Below are 20,520 nucleotides of genomic sequence, written 5' to 3'. Positions count from 1 at the left end.
GGGACTTGTAGTCCCTGGAGCTGGTGGTCCCGGGGCATGCCGGGAGTTGTAGTCCTCTCGTTCAACAGCCATCCGAGGGAGCTTTTTGAGGGCTGTTCTCTGCCCCGAATCGTGTCTCACTGCTTCACTCAGCCTCGTCTGCCATCCCTGAGGAGCAGTGCCGCCTCCTCTGCAATTAATATCACTATTAATTCACTGAGCTGAAGCCAGCTGCGGAGATTGTATTAACATTTCTGTACGTAACCCAAAGTGCCAGCCTCCTTTTTGGGAGAACCTGTTTACCGACCCATCAGTCACCCAATTATGCAGCCCTTTGACCATATATAATAAAATGATTTCAGTTATTTGCAGTCTGCGTGACTTGGCAGCGCTTCCCCCAGCTTCCTATTTTAGGTGGCACCACAGTGCTCACAAAGAAAGCACGAGGAGTTTGCCCCGTGCCCTGACTGCATTCCAATTCCTTTTATTTCCCCTTCCAAGATGTTTTATTTTGCTGCAGTTTGCACATTTTCAGCGCTCAGAGTAAAAATCCCATGAATCTGGCGGTACTACACATCAACTGAGGCTCAACCCCTTTAACAGCAAAGGTTCTCCCTCAGTTTCCAGGCTTCCTAAATTCATGCTCAAAGCCCATTTTGTGCCCCAGACACCTGAGCCCAATCTTGGGTGTGCGCTGTGCTGTGGGTTCCTACAATTACCCCTCTGAGGGTTAAACTGGAGGGACTAAAAAGTCACCCCATAGACAAGACAGAAATCTGTCTCCTCTCATGGGCAAGAAGAAATCTGGGGACAGGAAAATATCTGTGGTGTTGGCACAGCTACAGTTTGGGTATAACCCACTGCTTCCAACTGGAGTTGACTCCTAAAACAATAATAACGCTTGCATAATTTCATTGAAACTACTGCAAAATTAAATGTTTTGAAGGACTCTGAGCAGCATAATGCATGAATATGTATTAAGAGCTGATATTAGCCTAAATTACATCTTTTTAGATGGATTTGAGCTTTCTCTGCAGGGTTTGCAGCCCAGCCCCACCTTAGTGCTTGCAAATCCCCAGAGGCAGTGGGGAAACAGAAAAGCTCCATAATGGAAACCAGATTTAAATAAGCTCAGTGACATAATGTGTGCAGCCCTTGGCAAGAACAGCACAAGTTTGTGCCTTTCATATCCGCTATTTTAATAAGTTGTAAGTTTCCCTTTTAAGAAATGCTCCTAACAGAAAGCCCCAATTCCTCTCCTATTAAAGTCAGTAGCACGCATCCACACAGCTTCCCCCAGTGCTCCCAGCCACTTCTCATGAGCTAACAGTGCCTGATAATGCTCTTCTCATAGCCCCAGCTGACATCTGGTATTAAGAAGCTCTGTCTCCATGTTAAGAAGTGCTGGCGTGCATGGGAAGCTCCAGAACTCCCTGTTTCGTGGAAATGTACACAGATTAAAATGCAAAGGAAAAAAACGTCTCATCTGTTCAACTTTGCTCTTTCAAAGTCAAGGACAGAAGCAGAAGAGAGACAGAGAGAGCTGAGACAATTCATTGTTTGGAACTGCCCAGCACTGTCAATATTGCTGTTGGATTCCAGGATTCTTCCGCTTCTTTTGTAGTCGAGCGATAGAAAAAATGTGTGCTTGGCACAAACCCTGCAGACACACTTGGAAAATAAAACCTCTGTTATTTTTTGCCGGATGCACAGACACAGAAAAAAAAACAAGCAAAGGATAACGGGACAACGGCAGTGGTTTGGTATTTAAAGGAATGACAACCCACAGCTATGTTTGTGTTAACATTTAATGGCAAATCAGAGTCTCTGTCACAGAATCACAGAATGGCACGAGTTGAAAGGGACCTCAAGGATCACGAATCTCCAACCCCCTGCCACAGGCAGGGCCACCAACCTCCCCGTTTAATATCAAACCAGGCTGCCCAGGGCCCCATCCAACCTGGCCTTGAACACTTCTTCACACACTGTAAGAGATTCTCAGTAACTGTATATTTAAAAAAATCTAATTAAAAAGAGGAACACTCTGTGACAACAAAAAAAATAACTCGAAGGAGCATGGAAAGGCCATTGAAATTGCAAAGTGCTGCCTATCTAAACTCACCACGCACAGTGCTCACAGCAAAAAAATCAGAGATCCAGGGCTGGCATAACATACGTTTCCTAATCATTCCAGTACAACCCAAATTATTGGCAACACAGAGCAAACTCTGATCCAACACCAGGGGGTGGGAACCCCTGTCTTACGTCAGTCAGAGTTTGCTTTATGCCCTAAACCATGAGGATTTCTAGCACTTCCAGCCTGGATGTGAAGCAGCAGGAAGGAGAGGGTTTGTAACACATTATAGGAGCCCTCCAAACCCCTCTGTGAGCTGCACGCCAGCACCCAGCTATAGGGCAGGAGCAATGGAGCGATGCCCTGGCTGTGGGAAGCAGCAGAAGCAGAGCCCAGGCTCCCAGTGCTGCTCCCCTGGGGCTGCAGGGATGGAAAAGGAAAAGCACCGGATTCCAAGGAACCAGCTGAAAGCTGCAAGGAGAGGAATCTCACAGCTTTGGTTTGGGCAACACAGGGAAGGGAGGGATCATGGCTGGAGCGCACCGTTCCCCCCGGGAGCCATCCATCCACCCACAGCCAAATGAAACGGGGCAAAGGACCAGATCCACTCTATTTACTCTGGCAAAACTCCTTGCAGCAAAAGGTAGGGCTTTCGCCTGAATAAATGACATCTGGGGCTCGGACACAGCCCACGTGCCAGATCTCTTCCCACAGACGTGCAGTGCAGATCAGGGTTACCTTCCTCTTCCTCCCAGCACGTTGCTGCTGCACGTCTCCAGACTTCTAATCCAGCAAGGCACTGCTGACCCCGCTGTAACCAAGCAGCCCCGATGCTCGCAGTGTCACCGCTACCGCCTCGTGCAGGGCATTTTGCAGGAGGCTGGCCGAGTGAACCACAGCATTTCCGAGGTAGGAGCTCAGGTAGGAGCTCAGGACACAGGGAGTGAATTCCATCTGGGCAGCATTCCTGAAGGCCACGATGTTTCCATCCAGAGATGCAGCACTGGAAGCCCTACACCCTTTCCCAGTGGTTCAGGAGGAGCAGAGGAGGAGTAGGAGCGGTTTCAGGCACATCCCAGTGCCATGCTAACATTCCTGCCCTGTCCTGCGGCTGGATTGCTGCATTCAGATCGTTCGGCCCCATTTGAGGGCTGAAAGCAGTGGCTGTTTGCTGGGGACGGGCAGCTCTGTGTGCAAAGAACACCCACTCACCAGCAACAGGAGCCATTGGAGCCGCGGTGTTTATGTAAACGTGGCTAAACTCTAAACCTCCTGGCTTTATGCCTGCCTGTTTTTCACATTCGTTTTTTTTTTTTCCCTTGGCTCCCTTTGAATACATCACTATGACTTCCAGCTTATCCTTTGGGGAATACATATATACATATTTTGTATATTTAGCTTAACGGACCGTTTTTCCACCCCTGTTGACCGTTGGTGCGTCATCACTGACTCATTCACGCCAGCAAAGAATCCGGCCCCATATATTTTTATTACCCAGCATTACAATTCTGTAAAGTGAGCTTCGGGAGGTAGGTAGCAAACTAACCCCAGGAAAAATAAACTCAGAGGAAGGCAGGGAGGGCTGAGACAGGAGCTGCACTGTGCCGCCTCTGCAACATCATTGGGGCAGTGCTGGAAAAGCTCCTGTAGGACACGTGAATGGGCACTGTGCCTGAAGCCTCCACCTCTCCCAGATGGGACGGTGGCTGGAGAGCAGTTGTTAATTGTTACTTGTTCCTGGAGTCTAAAGGGATTTAATCATTAGCTTTCATCAATGTGCCTAAGAAACACCGTTTACCCCAGGCTGTACTCATAGCAGCTCTTGGTTGTTTGAAAGGCTCTCTAAGCTACAGGTTGCATTTATAGCTCAGATGAGCCCGGGGTGCCTGAAGAGCTGGGAGTTTATCGGTATTAAAATCTCCTAAAATAGCAGGGTCATCAAAAACATGAGGGGAAATTTGACAAAAAGGCTTCCGTCAGCAATTCCCATAGAACGTGTCTACCATGAGCACATCCAGAACTGCTCTGTGCTCCGAGCAATGCTGGCGTTTCCCAGCAAGTCCCTTCCTTCTCCCAGCAGAGACGTTTGGATGCAGAATAGCCCAGAGCTCCAGCACACGTAGGAAGGACCACGGCTTTTCCACGGCGCGCCAAACACGAGGGATGCAGAGATCCTCACTTCTTGTTTGTGGCATTGATGGGCATCGAGAGGCTTTGGATGTGGGTCAGTGTTGGGACGTGGGTTGGCAGTGGGACTCCAGCTGACAGTCAGTCAGGATGACGCCCGGCGGTCTTGAAGGCTTCTTCCAACCCAGATGATTCCATGCTGCAGTTCTGGAAAGCGCTTCGCCAAGTGGGGCTGCCCCGATGTACGGAGGGAAGCCACGATGCGTGCTGCATGGAGGGCTCCTCTGGGCCTGCTCCTAGGGCAGTTACCTGCGCTTCAGCACCGAAACACAATCCTTCTTCAGCGGCCCGATCTGCAGGTGGGCATCGACGCTCTCCAGGAAGAAGGCGGGTTTCAGCTTGAAGGAGAACAGAGCTGCAAACTGCTGGTTGATCTTGTGCTGGAAAGGGTCCGACTGGGCTTTTGCAAAGGAGCCGGCCTTGAGCTGCTTCAGGCACGTCATCTTGGAGTCCTTGACTCCATAGAAGGTCAAAGCCTTCTCCGAATACTCCAAAAAGACCCCGATGGTGTGGAAAAACGGCTGCTGGATGACAGACTCTAAGCCACCGAACCAGGCGGCGTAGTTCTGCCCATTCCACTGCAGGCAGCAGGACCACGTGTTGCGGCCCAGGCGGCTGTGCTCATAGGAGTCCTGGGGGTTGAAGACCTCGGCGATGACGCCGATGCTGACCCAGCCATCGATGAGCTCCACCTCCCAGTAGTAGTTGCCCCGGTTCATGAGGTTCACACCCAGCACCTGCTCGCAGTTGATGAAGCGGGTCGGGCTCTCTGGGTAGGGGATGGGGCAGAGCACCCGCTTGGCTCCCTTGGTGCCAAAGAGCTGGATGAACTTGTCAGCCGTATCGCTGTCCAGGTCGATGATGAAGGCAACTGCGTGGGACAGGGAGAAGACAAGAGGTTGAGGAGAGAGGAAATTCCCCCAGCCCTCCCTGCTCCAGCACTCAGCAATTCCTGTGCTCTTTTTCTGACTGCCATCGGCTCTGTTCCTGCAGCATCCTTAAGCCATCGCCCTGACCTCCTCCTTTTAAATCACCGAATTGCAGAATCACAGAATGGCTCAGGTTGGAGGGGGCCCTAGAGGTCATCTGGTTCATCCAGTTCCACCTCTTGCTGTGGGCTGGGTGCCCCCCAGCTCGGGCTGCCCAGGGTCCATCCACTGCCTCAGGCACCTCCAAGGATGGTGCACCACAGCTCTGCACAGTGCCACGGCCTCACTGCCTTCTGAGTAAAGAATTTCTTGCTAACATCTAACTCAAATCTTTTCCCTTTTAGATTGAAGCTATTCCCCATTGTCCGATTGCTATTAGATGGTGTAAAAATCCCATGGCTGATTTCAGCTGTTGAGAATAAAGGTACTCAAAGCTGTGGTGTTCCCATACACAGATGAAAAGATGTCACTGGACAGAGGAGAGAGCAGGCAGGCTGCTCAGCTGTGCTATCAGACATCAGAGGACCCACCTGACAGAGCAGCAGCAGGAATATTCTGTGTGAAAGAAGGCTGTAGGCAACCGGAGAGCCCAAGAAGACAGGAGAGCTTTGCCTCCCTTCTTTGCTAGCCCCAGGGAGCCTCTCTCCCATCTCCTGCCTCATTTTAGACCTTCCTCTTCTTCTCCCCTTCCCTACCACTACAGTGCTCCCTGCACAGCCCCCAGATCCCCCCTCTGCATCATGCAATTGACGCTGACCAGTGTCTGACCCAAAGCAGACACACCAACCCTGATCTAATTTAACACAGGATCCAATTTGCTGGAAGGCAGCAGAAATTATACGGTGTGCTCGCAGTCCTGTGGCGGCTGCTCTGGCAGAACCACAGGCTGGGGAAAAAAACAAAAAAAAAATCACTTAAATAGATTATGGCCGTTGTCAGGAAAGCGAGGAGACTTCCTCGTTAGCTGAGCAATATTTCCTCTGGCACGCAGCAGTGGGGCCAGGGCCTGTGGGATGGAGGACGGACCATAGCAACAACTGTCAAAGCAAAACCCCATCGCTTACATTTCAGGAAGTAATCGCGGCTCTCCAGGCAGGCGGGATTGTTTGACTTGTCTGGAAATTGAGACTTGGTCATCGCTGGGGAAAAAAAAAAAACAGAGACAGAAAGGTTTGTCACAGCAAAACTGCTGCCATCAACCGGGGTGCTCCTGAAGCATCACCACTGCGGCCCCATCGGCATCCGGGAAAATGATGGACAGGAGGGAGCTCAGCTTAAGTGAGAGCACAAGAGGGAGCATCCCACACCTCCAGCTGCTGTGGTTTTTAACCTTGCAGCTCTGGGAGCCCACAGCCTGCCCGGTGAAGGGGGCTGTCTGTCCTGGGAAGGAACAGTCCCCTTTCACAGCGCTTTGGCCACTTGCCCCCTCCCACAGGCCGTGCATAGCTCTCAGGCTGTTTGTTGCCTCTCAAGCTTTTGGTCTCCGTGGAAAAATTCATAAAACCTCAAGGAGGAGGCGTTAGCCCAGACAGCGATTGTGCAACCGTGCCCGGGAGAGGGGCCAGCGCCTCCAGGAGCCCCAAAGCCCACAGGCATCTCCCAGCCCCATCAGGAGGATGCACCCTTGGGTTCCCCACGTGGGCATGAGGCCAGGTGGGCACAGACCTTCCTCCATCTTTGGGAAGCTCATCCCATCCACTCCTTTCCCCTGCAAACAGTCCCACTGGCTTTTGCGGGCAGCTGACAGGGCGTCCTTGACGGCGCAGACGGCTTGGGAGCACTTGGTGAAGTTGAGCTCGTTCTGGAAGCTCGGAGCCGGAGAGAGGTTGTCTTCCATGGCTATTTTTAAGGCTTGAAACTCCTGAGCCAAAAAGACAGAGTTTCAGGAGGTTTCAAACAAGCCGAAGCTGCCTCTTGTTCCGCAACCCCACCCGGCCCTGGAGGATTTGGGAACTGGCAGCTCGAAGCACTTGGCCCTGAAGCAACCTTGCAGAAGGGAGGAGGGTGGCCACGTGTCCCTGGCTCCTTCTCCTCACTCTCTTTCAAACCCAGGCTCAGGCCGTGCCCATCTGAAGAGCAGCATCTCCTCCTCAAAACATCAAAGAATACTGCATCCCATCCCCATCCAGGCACTGAGCCTGGGCTGCAGTCCTGGCTGCGGTGGGGGTGTGGGTGATGGAGGACAAAGCTCTGCCAGCCCAGCCCAGCAATGGGAGACAAGAGGATGCTGCAAACAGGAGGGAAATCCCACAGCCTCACATCCCCCCAGCTCTGTGTGACAGAGGACTGAACCTAACAGACATCACCCGCTCCTCCTCCTTGCCTCTGTGCCCATCACACACCTGAAGGAAGTAGATGGTGTCGGTGCTGGGGACATTCTCCAGGTTCTGCTTGCCCTGGGCCAGCTTGGCTCGCCTCTCCTCCTTCCAGCGGAGGTCAGCCTCGGCCTCCCCCAGCATGGAGCGCTCGCTGTCCTCAATGAAGGCGGCCACCTCCTTCTGGAAGGTGGCCAGCAGCTCAGAGGCTTCTGCAAAGAGTTTCTCCACCCGCTCCTTCTCCTTGCTGGCAACACCCTGAGTGTGAGGAGAGATGGGTCAGCGTCACTGCAAGCAAGGGAGGGGGCACACAGGGCCCTCCCAGCTCCCAGCAGTGCCCCATTAACGGGGCAGGGCACCTTAATGAGCTCCACCATCTTCCTGGTCTGTGCGATGGTGACAGCCAGCTCCTCCAGCTCGTTGTCCACACTGCTGAGGAATTTGGCTTGCTGGGCCTGCAGGCACAAAGGATGAGCATTGAGCTCCACATGCACTGGAAGCAGAGCACAATGATAAACCCAGCCCAGCTGCAGTCCCCTCTTCCCCCCAACCATGGTTTTGTTATTGGATATGTAAGAATCACAAGTTACTTTCCCTATTTCCTCCCTGTGCAACCCTCTGAACCCACACAACCCGCAAACATCCCTTCTTCTGCATGCTCAGCAAGGTGTTCAAGGCTGGAAAAAGCTAAGTGAGACCAGTGCAGGAACTCAGCACTGCATTCCTGGGACATTTCTTGTAAGAGCAGAGCGAAACAGCTCAGGAACACGAGGTGCTGCTGGGCTGCAAAGGAAGCACTGTTCCAGCACACCGTTTCCTGATGGCTATTGTTAGCCCCAGCCTGCTGCCCACCATGGGGACAGGCCCCTTGGGAGCCTTTTGGGAGCCAGGGGAGCATCACGTGTGTTATTGGGTCGATATCCTCCAGTACTCAGCCTGGGGAAGTGGGAGAGGAGCTTTCCCAGTCCCTCCTTCCCACCCTGCAGACAGCAGTGACGCTGATCAATGCCTTTTGAGGAGAAACAGCTTTCTATTTCAAGGGTCCTATGACTAATGGAAGGGTTTCCCCATGGCCACAAGTGCCCACAAAAGAAGGGCAGCCTGCCTGGGGCTGCTGCTGGGTGTCTGAATGACCCTCTGGGGAGGGGGTCACCGCTGAGGTCCCCGATGGCCCCACACTGAGACAGGGATGCCCCCATGCTGCCAACCTGGCAGCTCCAGCTCCCCGCACTCAGAACCACAGGGAGGCTCGTGGGTGCGAACTTGGGAGGTGACTCAGCCACATCTGGGAATGGGAGTGACGGAAAAAATCCCCGCTGCCAAAAGGAGCAACACAAAGGGCTCATGGAGCGGGAGAGGCGGGCGGGCAGCGAGCCAGGGCGAGGAGAAAAACTGCCTTGATGGAGCTGTGGGAACCAGACAGGGAAGGCAGGCACCCTGTGGGGGGGGGATGGGGGGTGGGGGACCCTTGAGGGCTGCACCTCTAAACCCATGGAGAGGGCAGGACTGAGTGTAGTGCCCCAGCAACGGGGTCGGGAGTCCCACTGCTGCAACACCTCATGCAAGCAGCCCACCTGCTGGGATGAGGTCCCATGTGAGGATGGGGTGCAGCACCCACCCCACCCAGGGCATCCCGTCTGTCCGTGTGCCAGGACAAGACCCCACATGGGGAGAAGCATGCAGCCCTCGTCCCATTAACAGCACTCTGCTTTATTCCCCATCATGCAGTCACTATGGTGCAGCACCTGGGGCGTGGGGGGGTCCCAGGTGTCCTCACCCCCAGCCCCAAACCCATAGGGACTGCAAGGTCGGTCCGTCCTCCCTATTCCCTTTCCGCACCGCACGCACGGGGCACCGTGCCACCCCTGTGCCGGGCTGAGCCCCTCAGGGACAGGATCAGGGTTCCCATACAGAACCACGATTACACCCCTCGTCCCTCTCTGCCGCCCACCGTTTGCCCCCCACGCACCTCCTTGTGCTCCCGCTCCTTCTCGAGGGACACCACGTCGTGGCCGCGGTGCTCGTGGGCGCGGCAGCGGGCGCACACGCAGGTCTGCTCTGCCCGGCAGAAGCCGTCGAGGGGCTGCAGGTGCCGCGGGCACAGCCCTTCTTCCAAGCGCCGCAACGGGGCTACGAGGCGGTGAGAACGGAAGGCGGGGGAGCGGCGGTGGGGCTCCAGGTGGGCCCCGCAGAAGGACGCCAGGCACACCAGGCACGAGCGGGCAGCCGCCGCCCGACCCCCCTCGGGGCACACGTCGCACAGCACCGCCGCTGCCCCCTCTTCCAGCTCCGCTTCTCCCTCCGGTTGCTCTTCAGCTCCCGGAGCCATCCCGGAGGGCGAGGACTCGGCTCCGATGGGTCCCGTTCCGCTGAACTCGGCGCTACCGGGGGAGTTTCCAGGCCCGGACTGAGGGGATGGAATAGCCGGGGGGGTCCGCGCGCCGTCGGGGGACGTCCCGGCCCCGGCGGCCCCCAGCAGCGGCAGCACCTCGCACAGGGCGCGGTTCTTGCTGAGCCGCAGAGCCGCCGGGAAAGGCTCCTGGCAGAGCGGGCAGCGTGCCGCCCCGCCCGCCGCCCCGTCGGGGGGGCCCGTCCTCCCGCGGAGCTTCCCTAGGCAGCCCTGGCAGAAGTTATGGCCGCACGGCACCGTCACCGGGTCCTTCAACAGATCCAAGCAGATGGGACAACCGAAAGGACCGTCGGGCAAACCCGGCACGGCCAACGCCAACCGCAGAGCCGCGGCGGTGGCGGCGGAAGGGACCGGCGGGGCTCTCCCGGTCGCACCCTCCATCCCTGCGCGCCCCGACCGAGCGGCCCCGCAGGCGGGATGGGGCGGTCGGACACCGCGCCCCGCCCGCTCGCTCCGCCCTCTGTCGCCTTAGAGGGGGGGCTCGGGGCCTCCCGCCGCCCCCGCGGGGATCCGGGAGCCGGATGGAGGGGTCTGTGCTCTCCACGTGCGAGTGGGAGCCCCGTGTCTGTGTCACCAACGGAGCAAAAGTGCCCCGTGCATCCACCTCATCCATCCTTGGGATGAACCCATCTGTCCACCAAAAAGGAACTTTCTCCTTCTAAGCCTTTTTTTCCCCAAAGGGAACAGGCGGACCTGATTCTCCCCCCTGAACAACGGCAGCACCTTTGAGCCCAGTGCCCGATTTCACCCACTTACTTACATCCCCAGGGATGAGAAGCTTCAAAGCTTCGAGGTTTTATTTTGGGTCAGATCAACCTTGGGGCAGAGACATAGGAAGCCACATTTCCTTTTCTCTGCAGTGCTGTAAACGAAGCCCTGGCTGTTTCTGCTGCTGGACGTGCAGGGATGCAGAAACAGGGCACCCAGCTCAGCCCCACCGGCACTGAGGTCAAACCAGCAGGAAATCAGAATTTTATTGGGGAAAGCAGCTTCTTGCAGTGAGAAACGTGGCACCCCAAAAGGCAGCTCTGCCACCTCTGAAAGCAGTGTGAGGGGCCGAGGGTGGCTGGGAGCACAGGACCTGCCTGCAGCCCCCACTCCTTCTCCTGGGCTCCTCAAACCTCAGTTCTCCCCGGGGCAAAAGGAACCACATCTCTGCATCCCGTCTGCACCACACACACAGCGACTGGGGCCTTCATCCCCGCTGCAGGAGCATCACCATTCCCTGTGTGCCTTTTTCCCCACCCGACGTGTCACAGCCCCAGCTCTCCTTCAGGCTCCCCGCAGTCCCTATGGCGCAACGTAACGGTGCGGCCCTCGCACAGCCAGAACACGGGGAACAGCGGCTCCGTGAAGACAGCATGGAAGGAGTGGATGAGCTGCAGCCCTTCCCCGAGGCCGTAGAAGGAGAGCAGCCCTTGGTCGTAATCCAGGCAGATCCCCAGCTCGGTGTAGAGCCTCAGCTGGATTTTCTCCTCCTGCCCCTTGTGCCAGGCCAGGTAGCTGTCCTCCCGCACCTGCAGCCCCCAGGAGCCGCCGTCCAACCCGATGCTGAACATGCAGCCCCTCCTTTTGTGCCGGGGAATCTCACCGTACGTCACCCCCAGCACGACGGAGTGGCTGGAGATGGTCACCTCCCAGTAGTGGCGGCCCTGCCCGTAGCTCTGCACACACAGCACCTGCCAGGGCTCGAAGCGGCGGCCGCGTTCCTGCCAACCAACAGCAGCACTGGGGCCGTGCTTGGCTCTGCGCTGACCCCACGACAGCTCCAGGTACTTGTTGGCCGTGTCGGGATCGAAGGTGAGGTTTCTGTGAGCTGGGGACAGCAGTGACATGGGGACGCTTCATCCCATCCCAAAAGTTTGCGGCAGCCCCCCTCCAGCAGCACGCTTGCCTCCAAAACAGATGGGTTTCAGGAGGGAACATGGGATCGTGGGATTTAATCATCCCGGAGCAACCTGGTCCCACTGGTTATTCTGGGCTCATGTCTGCTGCTAATAAATGATGTTGTTTTTTTTCTATTAATAACACTGAGAATGGCTCATAGGGCTCAGTGGAAGAAATCCTTACAGGTCCTGTATGCACTGATTGCCTTGCAGGGAAAAGTGACCTGACCAAAGCGTCCCAGATATTACAAGTCCCTTGTAAAAGGAGATGGGAAAGGGAGCATTTAGGAAACGGGCCCTAAAGAATGGGAAGGGGCATTGGGGGCTGAGTGCAGGGTGGGCTCTGGATCAGCCCTGCACATCCCTCTGGGTGCTGGCACTGCCTGCCCTGGGAAAATGTCACATCCAAATCTGGGGCCTTGGGAAGGGTGGAGGTGGGGTGAGATTTAGGGCACGATCTGCAGGGGCTGACCCTAAGCCAGACACTATGGGGAAGCCATCCCTGGTGCTGCTGCTCCCTACTAAAGAGCCCCCCCCAGCCCCACAGTGCTGCCCCAGCCCTGCAGCATCTCCCCCTCCCCACTCCTCACCCTTCAGCAGCTCGGCACGCAGCTGGCACACGGGGACAGGGGTGGACACCAACTTCACCACTGTCTTCTCAGGCTGCACCGGGCCTGTGGGTGACAGGGACAAGAATGGAGAGTAATGTCACCCAACTGCTGAGAGCAGAGGTGAAGGGAAATCATTGGGTGCATGCTTGGAAATGAGCAGCAAGGAGGGGACATGCAGGAGCCACCCTCCTGTACCCCAACACCTGTCTCCATCCCATCTATCCCAGCACAGTGACAGCAGCGAGGGTAAGGTGGAGCCTTTTAGGGCAACTTGAAGCTCACCTGGGGCAATGGGGTCGGGGGCTTCGGGGGCACTGGGGCCCAGTGAGCAGGGCAGCTCCTGCAGCAGCAGCTTGGAGGCAGCAGAGAGGATCTCACTCATGGGTTCCACCACGTCAGCCACGTTAAACTCTACTAACGGTGGCACCTCTATGCTCTGCGGGGTCAGGAGCTGCGGGAACTCCTGCAGATGGACACAGATATCTGGGGGAGGCGTGGCAGCCCCAAAATGCCCATTTGCCATTCTTACGGCTGGGATTTGGGATGTACCGATGGTACCTCGAGGAAGGCCTGGTGGTCAGTGCAGTTCAGCAGGCACTGTGCCCGGTCCCGGTGCTGCCCAAGGGCCTCCAGATGATCCTTCAACATGTTCCGGTCCTTTTCTATGTGTCCCAGAGCCGCCAGCTCCTCCTGTTCCACCTTGGCCACCATCTGCTCCCGGAACTTGGCCAGCGCTTCCTCCAGCTGGGTGAATTTGCTCAGGATCACAGCTCGGAGCCTCTCGGAGGAGTCCTGCAAGAAGGGAGGGCAGTGAGGTCCAGAGTGCTCACACCCAGCCCAGCCCTGAGGTGGCTGTGGCCTCACCTTGATGCTCTGTGTCCGTTCCTTCAGCCCCCGCAGCGCCTGCTCCATCCTCTCTGTTTCTCTCTGAGCTTCTTCCAGGGACGTTTCCAGCAGAGCCTGCAGAAGGAGGCACCTCGTGCTGCAGCCTCTAGAAGCAGGCTGGGAACGGAGAGGCTGCATCCCTTTGCTGCTTTATGCCTCTACAGCCCTTTCCTCTAAACCAGAGGAATCACAGCCGTGACGCAGCGGGATTCCCCCCGTACTGCTTTTCGGGGTGCCTCCACGCCCCGCAGCCACGCAGCTCAGCACGCAGAGCCTCCACCTTCCCGCAGGCAATGCACCCACCCCCCCACGTTCCCCACCTGCTTCTCGGAGTGCTCCTCTTCAAACAGAGCCTTGCGGTGCTGCTGGCACTGCCGCAGGATGCAGACGCAGCAGATGCAGCGCTGCTCATCCTTGCAGTACAGCTCCAGCGGGTGCCCATGCAGCGGGCACAGCCCAACGTGCCTCAGCTCACGGCCCTTCGCCTGCACCCTGCCCGCCCGTGCCAGCTCCACCACGGCGCTCAGCGCCACGTTCTTCTTCAGCTCCAGGTGCCTCTCGCAGATGTAGCGGCACTCAGGACACGTGTAGCCCCCCTTGGCCCCGTCGGCTGTCTGCTCCTGTCTGTTCCTGTGGTTGTCGATGCAGCGCTCGCAGAAGTTGTGCCCGCAGGGTAAGGTGACGGGCACCCTGAAGAGCTCCAGGCAAATGGGGCACTGCAGTTTGTCCTCCAGCTTCTGCAAGGTGGGAGAGGCCATGCTGGGCTGGGGATGGGGAAAGGAGCAGGGAGGTGGGAAGCGGCCTGCAGAGCAGGAAGAGATGCGTGACGCTGAGCAGAGGCGGGTCAGGGCTCCGGGCCAGGAGAACCCTTAAAGCGACACCCAGTGGGTGCAGCTGCTGCCCAGGCACAGCACAGCAGGGTGCAGGAATTGCTGCACTGACAGCACGATGCAACAGGCTAACAGGGCCCAGAGCAAGGCATGTGACTGCAAATGCATATCCATGGAGACGCTGTTCTGCGTCATTCAGTTTCACTTCTTGTTTGTTTGTTTACCATTGCTCTTTGAGGGAGAATCCTCACCTCCCCCAGAGCATCTGGCAGGGTGGTGTGCTCAGAGCAACTGTTTGCCCCCTCTCTCTGCAGTGACAATGGCTGTAACACAGTCAGCAGCCAGCCCAACCTCACATCTTCCCATTTTATGCAGCTCATGCTGCTCTCGTGTGCTCAGGCACTGCTGCTTGCAGAGCAAGGTGGGCATTCTCAGTCTGCTCCTTGCCACTTTTCAGTGCACATCAGCAAAGCTGTGCATTGAAACACAAGAAAACAGGCTTCTGGGCAATCAGCCCTCACTCAGTCAGCAGCTGGAGCCTGCAGCCTGGAAGGACTGCATGCCCTGCACAAACCCCCCCCCCCTTTTCACACAGTTCATTTGCAGAGGTTAAGGCTCCCAACCTCTCAGTGCCCCCCTTATCTGCTTGCCCTTGCAGACCCCTTATCGCTGCACACGCATTACTGGTTTGCAAAATATTTGCAGGCTGGAGTTAAGCTGCAACAGTTCTGCAACCTCCTCACGTGCTGTGGCTTTGTGCCCACCTGCTGAAGCCAGGGCTCACAGGAGGGCAGCTTCATGTACCATGGGGCAAGGTTGGACACCACCCCAGTGAGGTGACACGAGCTCTGTCACCATTTGCTGCATGTCACAGCATAGCTTCAGCCCCCAAAATGTTTATTTTGGCTGAATCTGCAAGTTCTGATCAAATATTAAAAGCTCAGAGAGGAGCAGAACATGGCATTTTCTGCTGGAACTGCGTGACACCAGCACTCCCATTGCAGTCACCCCACCAGCTAATTCATCTCTGTTGGAATCAGGCTGGAAGACCCCTCAGGGCAGCAGCACAACGCCCTGCATGTAATGGTGCTGAGCAATGGCAGGAGGTGGGCACTTCCATGCAAGCTTCTCTGCTGGCTGCAGGGCCTTAGGAGGTGTCTGGGGAGTTATTTAGAACATGAAAGTGAGGGATTGCATTGAGGTCACTGCAAAGCAGAGCAGAAAGCACAGGCTGCAGCAGTGCCAGTATCTGCTCCAGCCCTGCCAGCTCTGTGATCCATCCATGCACATCAGGCACGGGCTGTGGAGGGAGCAAGGGGAAGGAGACTGATGTTCACATGCTTCAGCTGCTGTTAGGAGAATCCAGCTTCACAAATGCTGACCTTGTACATCTTCAGCACCTGTGCAGTTGTGCTCTTCCCTCCTTACGATGCCCAAGAGGGGAAGGAGATCCAGATCAGAGCTGTGCTTCTCAGCTGAGCTCCCCCAGCTCTGTTCCATCTGGCTGATATACCAAGCTCCTCCCAATAAAGACAAGTTAGCATCACCAACATCACTCAGAGTGTATTTAATTTGATTCATCTCTTTAAAAGGACTGCAGAAATGAAAGCTGGCATAGCCCTGAACTGCAGCACAGAAAAGGGAAGGAGACACAGGTTGGCCTGGTTTGTTTGTTTCAAAGGCAGGTGAAAGGAGAATGGTGATCCTTCCAGAGAAGCAAGGCAGGGCATTTCTGGAGGACTCTGTCCTGCTGCCACTACTCATCAGCTCTGCTACAGAACCAGTAGCAGGATTTCAGCCTGGACATGGATTAGTTTTCATCCACGAACATGTTCTGAAATAGCCTTTTTCCCCATACAGCTGCCAACACTGATGCCTGCTGCCCTCAGCTGCATGCTTTCCAGCAGCACCAGCAAAGTGGAACTCAGAGCCAAGAGGCTGAGATTCTGTCCTCTCTCCTTCGAGAGGCGCAGAACGCTCCTGACCGCCCAGCTGGAAGGGTGAAGGCAGGGAAGCCGACAGCTCCATCTGCTGGACCTGCACTGCAACGAACACCAGAGCAACAGGAGGACACCAGGGCCCTAGTAAATGCCATAGGTGGGCTCCTCGGAGTCTCGGTATCTGTCCAGGTATCTCAGAGGCTGCCGGCGTGGGAATTTTAACTGTGGAGGATGGTAAACGGGCGGCCGCACGAATTCAAACACAGGCTCTCTCATATCTGCAAAGGGACAATGGAGAATTTTAACAGGACTGCTCAGATCCAAACCCCATCCTCCCCCCACATGCACATGAGACCAGGGCTGGTCAAGCAAACTCTGGTGTGGCTCTTCTTGATGTTATTTTAAAAAGCTTATTCAAAATGGCCTTTTAGAGGTTGTTCCCTCAGACTGCTGCCAGTCTGGTGGAAGACAGGTCTGTAAGCACCAGGTCTGTGCTGTAAGAGATCTTAGACAAGTGCCTCAATGACAGCCAGGACCAAGCAAGAGCTTACAGCCACAGCTCACTCACTGAGGCTGCATGTGACACACAGGGGCACATCCCAACCCACAAATGGGCCCACAGTGCATTTCTTACTGAGTAGCTGGTGGAAGATCCAAGTAACAGAGCTGTCCCACTGACACTGGAAAAACGCCAGCCCTGCTGGGGTCATGTCATCCTCGTGCTTTCTGTAGAAGTCAAAGGTGCTAAAGGTTCGCATCTTGAGGCTGTAGCTGGAAACAAGACACAAGCACGAGAACTGAGGTGAAGCTTTTTTCCTACAGCAGCTGGCTAAGCAACAACTTCCCCATGTCACGCCAGAGTCTATAGCACAGAAGTGCAAAAGGCAGTCACCAAAAGAACATCTCCCAGCTTCTCCAGCTCTGTACACAGCTCTTCTCTCGTAACAGCCTGCTTCACAGTAACAGGACTCCACAGCGCATGGCTGAGGTCATGGCTTCAGGGCAACACATAAACACACAAAGCAGCCCAGAACATCTCCACAAACTGGAAAGAATTACTCTGCTACAGCAGTACAAAGCTTGTTGTAATAGGAAACAAGAGCTGCTTAGCCAAAGGAAGCATGAAACTGCCTAGAGAAAGCCTTACCATGGCTTGGGCCGGACATCCTCGCTGAAATCTATGGGCCGGTCTTGCTTGAAGAGCAGGAAGATGAAGCGATGGTAGCCGGTGCCCATGGCAGGGAAGGGGGGCAGGTAATGGCACATCTCCTTGCCCGCCTTGATATCATTGCCTGGAATGTTTGTCCTGAACACAAATACATTTATTTCACTAAATATCCATCCATTCCCTTCCGCTGTGACCAACAGTTCCATACAGGACTGTGGGTGACTCTGAATCGCTCTGAACTGTACTTGGATTTGACTGATGTGTTGTTTGACATGTCGACAAATAGTACAAGTTGATTTCACTGGAAGAACAGCCAAACTCAGTGATCTGAATACCAAGCAGTAGCAACATTTGGAACTACTGTATCTTCATCAGGACCAAAACCACCAGAGTAAAGAAGCTAATGGCAAAAAAAGCAGGGAAAGCCATGGAAGTGTCTTAACAAAAGCTTCCTCCCAGCCTGCACCCCGCACAACGATGTGCAATACTCACACCAGCCAGTGGAGGTACTCCGAATCAGTGTCTCTTAAATGTCCATCTGTAAATGCACACAAAGGAGAAACAGACCTTAGTAGCAACTCAATGTTTGCCTCAACCACAAAATGAGAATGACCAGAACCTACTGCAAGGGTGGGGGCGGCTCAAAACCTCCCAATGCTCTTTTCAGAAAAATAATTTGTTATAGGACTGAGCTCAAAACAAGGCATGAAGAACTTTACAGATGTCACTTCTTTGGGTCAGCTGCTTCACCTCACTGTGCCTTGGTTTCCCCTGGTGAACAGCGTGGACTGCCAAGCAAGAGGAGAGCTTGGAGGTAAACAAGTGACTGGAGTCAGCAAACCACTCGCTCTGTATCTGGCATCAGTCATGCTGCATCACTGCCCCATCTCTGTACTGCTAGATTTTAGGATGCTACAAAATCTCCTGCGTATGCAATCTGTTGTATAAACAAACACTCAGTTCTGCAAATATCCACTTTCTGTCTCACAGGTGACACAAACACTCTGTCTTAGAATACACAGCTGCCCTCAAAGTAGAGAAATTGTAGTTCAAAGATACAGCCTTTGAAGTTGTTTTCTGTACCTGAGCTTAGGGGACAGTCCCTACTTAGCAGGTATCATGTATCTGATGCAGCCAAAAGAAAAAGGAAACCAAGAGCAGAATGAAACAACATACTTAAACGTGCTTCTGAGAACTCACCTGGATTTGTGAGCAACAAAGTCCAGAGAGAGCCTTTATCTGCCTCATATGACACTTCAGGAGGATTGGAAGCCTAAATAAAAGACAACAGAAACCACTTGAACAACAACTTCCATTGAGATCAGTTCTAACTGTAACGCAAAGAATGTGAATTTGTCACAGGCACAGTTATGACACAGTAACAGATCCAACCAGAGAGCCCCAGGAGGGATAAGAGCCTGCCAACAGGCAACAACCTCGTTGCAAACTTCTGCCCTTCTCCCATCCAAGAAACGTATCTCTTTCACCATAGAGGAAATACTTTAGTAACAGAAAGCTCCCAGAACAAACACCAATCACAGGAGTCTGACAAAAAAAACCAGAGCCTTCCCATGGGAAGAAGCCCTCGCACACCTCCGACGGAGTCACCACGTTCCCGTAGTAGACTGGCACCAGGTGCTCATCTTCCTGGTTGTATCCCACCTTCAAGCCAACCCAGGGGGTGAAGGTGGCCCCCTGCAACAAGTCACGAAATATCCCGCAGTGCTCGGCCAGGCGCTGCTTGTGGAAAGGGCCGCTGGTCTTCTCCCACTCTGCCCTGACCTCATCGAGAGGGATCAGCGCTGTGGAGAGAGACACACACTGCAAGAGCTGCTGGGGGGAGGGAAAGGGCAGCATGGGGGCTGGAGGGGCACGCACCGGTCCGGAGCCGTGCTGCTCTCTCCATCTCGATGTTCTGGTGGTTCTGCTTCAGGATTCTTTTCCTTTCCTTGACTTCTCTTACCCGCAGCACCTTATCACGTGGCAGGCTGATGTCAGTCTTTGGCTCTTTAGAGAGGGGTAATAAAATCACACATGAAAAGTCTGAACGCTCCCCCCCAAAACACAAATTGCAAGAGATTTAGAAAGTGTGGGAAAGAGAAGCAGACCTCCAGCCATCAGCTACTCGATTCCACCACCTCCATACTTCAGCTCCCTCCTCCCCAAGCTGGCTGCATACTCAGCTCTAGAAGTCTGCCAGCTGTCAATCAGGTCTGGCCCTGGGGCTGCTCAGCATACAAACCAAACTGCAAGTAGTCTAAAAGGTCTGTTTTCAGGTCTTTCTTGAGTACTGTAAGTGCTTTAAGAAATCCCCACTTTACTCCATTATATCTTTTGGAAGGTCCTGGCCAGTCCCTTCTCCTAGGAAAGGGCTGTCAGACTTTTTATGTGCTCTGATAATGACAACACAAGAGGGAGTAATTTCTTAATAGAGGGGAGTTTTAGATGAGATGCGAGGAGGAAATTCTTTACCCAGAGGACAGTGAGGCCATTGCACTGCCCAGGGCTGTGGGTGCCCCATCCCTAGAGGTGCCCGAGGCCATGGATGGGTGCTGGTGGGAAGCACCCAGCCCACGGCAGGGATGGGGCTGGGGGTGGCTGTAAGGTTCCCTTCCAATCCAAACCATTCTGATTCTATGATTTTTCTGAAAGAATCTGTGCTCTACAGAAAGACCAACCTCGTGCCAAAACAATTCACCAACTGTTTACAGACCAAGCCTTAGAGCAAAGCCACTGCAACATCAGCCAGCAGCTCTGACCCTCAGGGACAGGGCGAGGCACGGCCGTTCCCGCACTACCTGGCTCGGGGTTCGTGTACTGCCGGTACGTCTTCCACCACCGCGGCTTCCTGCTCTCCTTCTCTGCCAGTTTGAAGTACCGAGTGAAACTGCGGTATTTTTCCAGCGCTTCCAAATTGCTGACATCGATATCCTCGTTCGGCATCGGGCCCAGCGGGGCCGCCCGTTTGCAAAGAGCGGCTGGAAACGGAGAGAGCCCTCATTATGGGACGGAATGAGCTACGCGGCGCCCGAGGGGGAGCGAGGAGCAGAAAGGCTGCAGGCACCCCCGCCTCCCGGACCTGCCTCGCATCGGCCTTTCCCGAGAGCTGCCCCTCCGCATGTCCCCAAGCAGCCTCCCGCAGGGAACCCGGGCCCAACCCCGGCCCCATCTCACCCGCGGTGCTGAAGGCCCGCCCGCTCCAGGCGCCGCGCAGCGCCGCGCTCAACAAGGGCGCCGCCATGATGCGCACCGCCCCCAGCGGAAGGCCCCCGTTACCATAGCAACAGGGCTGCACCGCTCAGAGCC

General features: G+C 55.1%; 2 protein-coding genes across 3 annotated transcripts; both read right to left on the bottom strand.

Moving 5' to 3' along the window:
- Positions 1–1,780: 1,780 nt before the first annotated feature.
- On the bottom strand, positions 1,781–14,208 carry TRIM47 (tripartite motif containing 47). Its single transcript, XM_052688269.1, has 12 exons — positions 13,597–14,208; positions 13,256–13,351; positions 12,950–13,183; positions 12,674–12,854; positions 12,371–12,454; positions 11,152–11,710; positions 9,454–10,354; positions 7,844–7,939; positions 7,512–7,742; positions 6,835–7,030; positions 6,234–6,308; positions 1,781–5,111 (listed from the first exon to the last, which is right to left on the bottom strand). The coding sequence occupies exons 1-12, from the start codon at positions 14,032–14,034 to the stop codon at positions 4,486–4,488; spliced, it is 3,717 nt and encodes a 1,238-aa protein (XP_052544229.1). The 5' UTR covers positions 14,035–14,208; the 3' UTR covers positions 1,781–4,485.
- Positions 14,209–15,658: 1,450 nt separating this feature from the next.
- On the bottom strand, positions 15,659–20,500 carry MRPL38 (mitochondrial ribosomal protein L38). Of its 2 annotated transcripts, none has more exons than XM_052688113.1 (9): positions 20,389–20,500; positions 20,010–20,192; positions 19,093–19,221; positions 18,808–19,016; positions 18,415–18,487; positions 17,707–17,752; positions 17,194–17,352; positions 16,681–16,817; positions 15,659–16,324 (listed from the first exon to the last, which is right to left on the bottom strand). In XM_052688113.1, the coding sequence occupies exons 1-9, from the start codon at positions 20,453–20,455 to the stop codon at positions 16,188–16,190; spliced, it is 1,140 nt and encodes a 379-aa protein (XP_052544073.1). In that variant the 5' UTR covers positions 20,456–20,500; the 3' UTR covers positions 15,659–16,187. The 2 variants fall into 2 exon arrangements, with proteins under 2 accessions (XP_052544073.1, XP_052544074.1); XM_052688114.1 differs by having other exon boundaries at positions 20,013–20,192.
- Positions 20,501–20,520: the final 20 nt, after the last annotated feature.

Source organism: Tympanuchus pallidicinctus, unplaced genomic scaffold (assembly GCF_026119805.1).
Source record: "Tympanuchus pallidicinctus isolate F22 unplaced genomic scaffold, pur_lepc_1.0 scaffold23, whole genome shotgun sequence".
In the NCBI taxonomy this organism is placed as follows: domain Eukaryota; kingdom Metazoa; phylum Chordata; class Aves; order Galliformes; family Phasianidae; genus Tympanuchus; species Tympanuchus pallidicinctus.
Note: the sequence above shows the minus strand (reverse complement) of the source record. Positions and strands in the feature narration are given on the sequence as shown.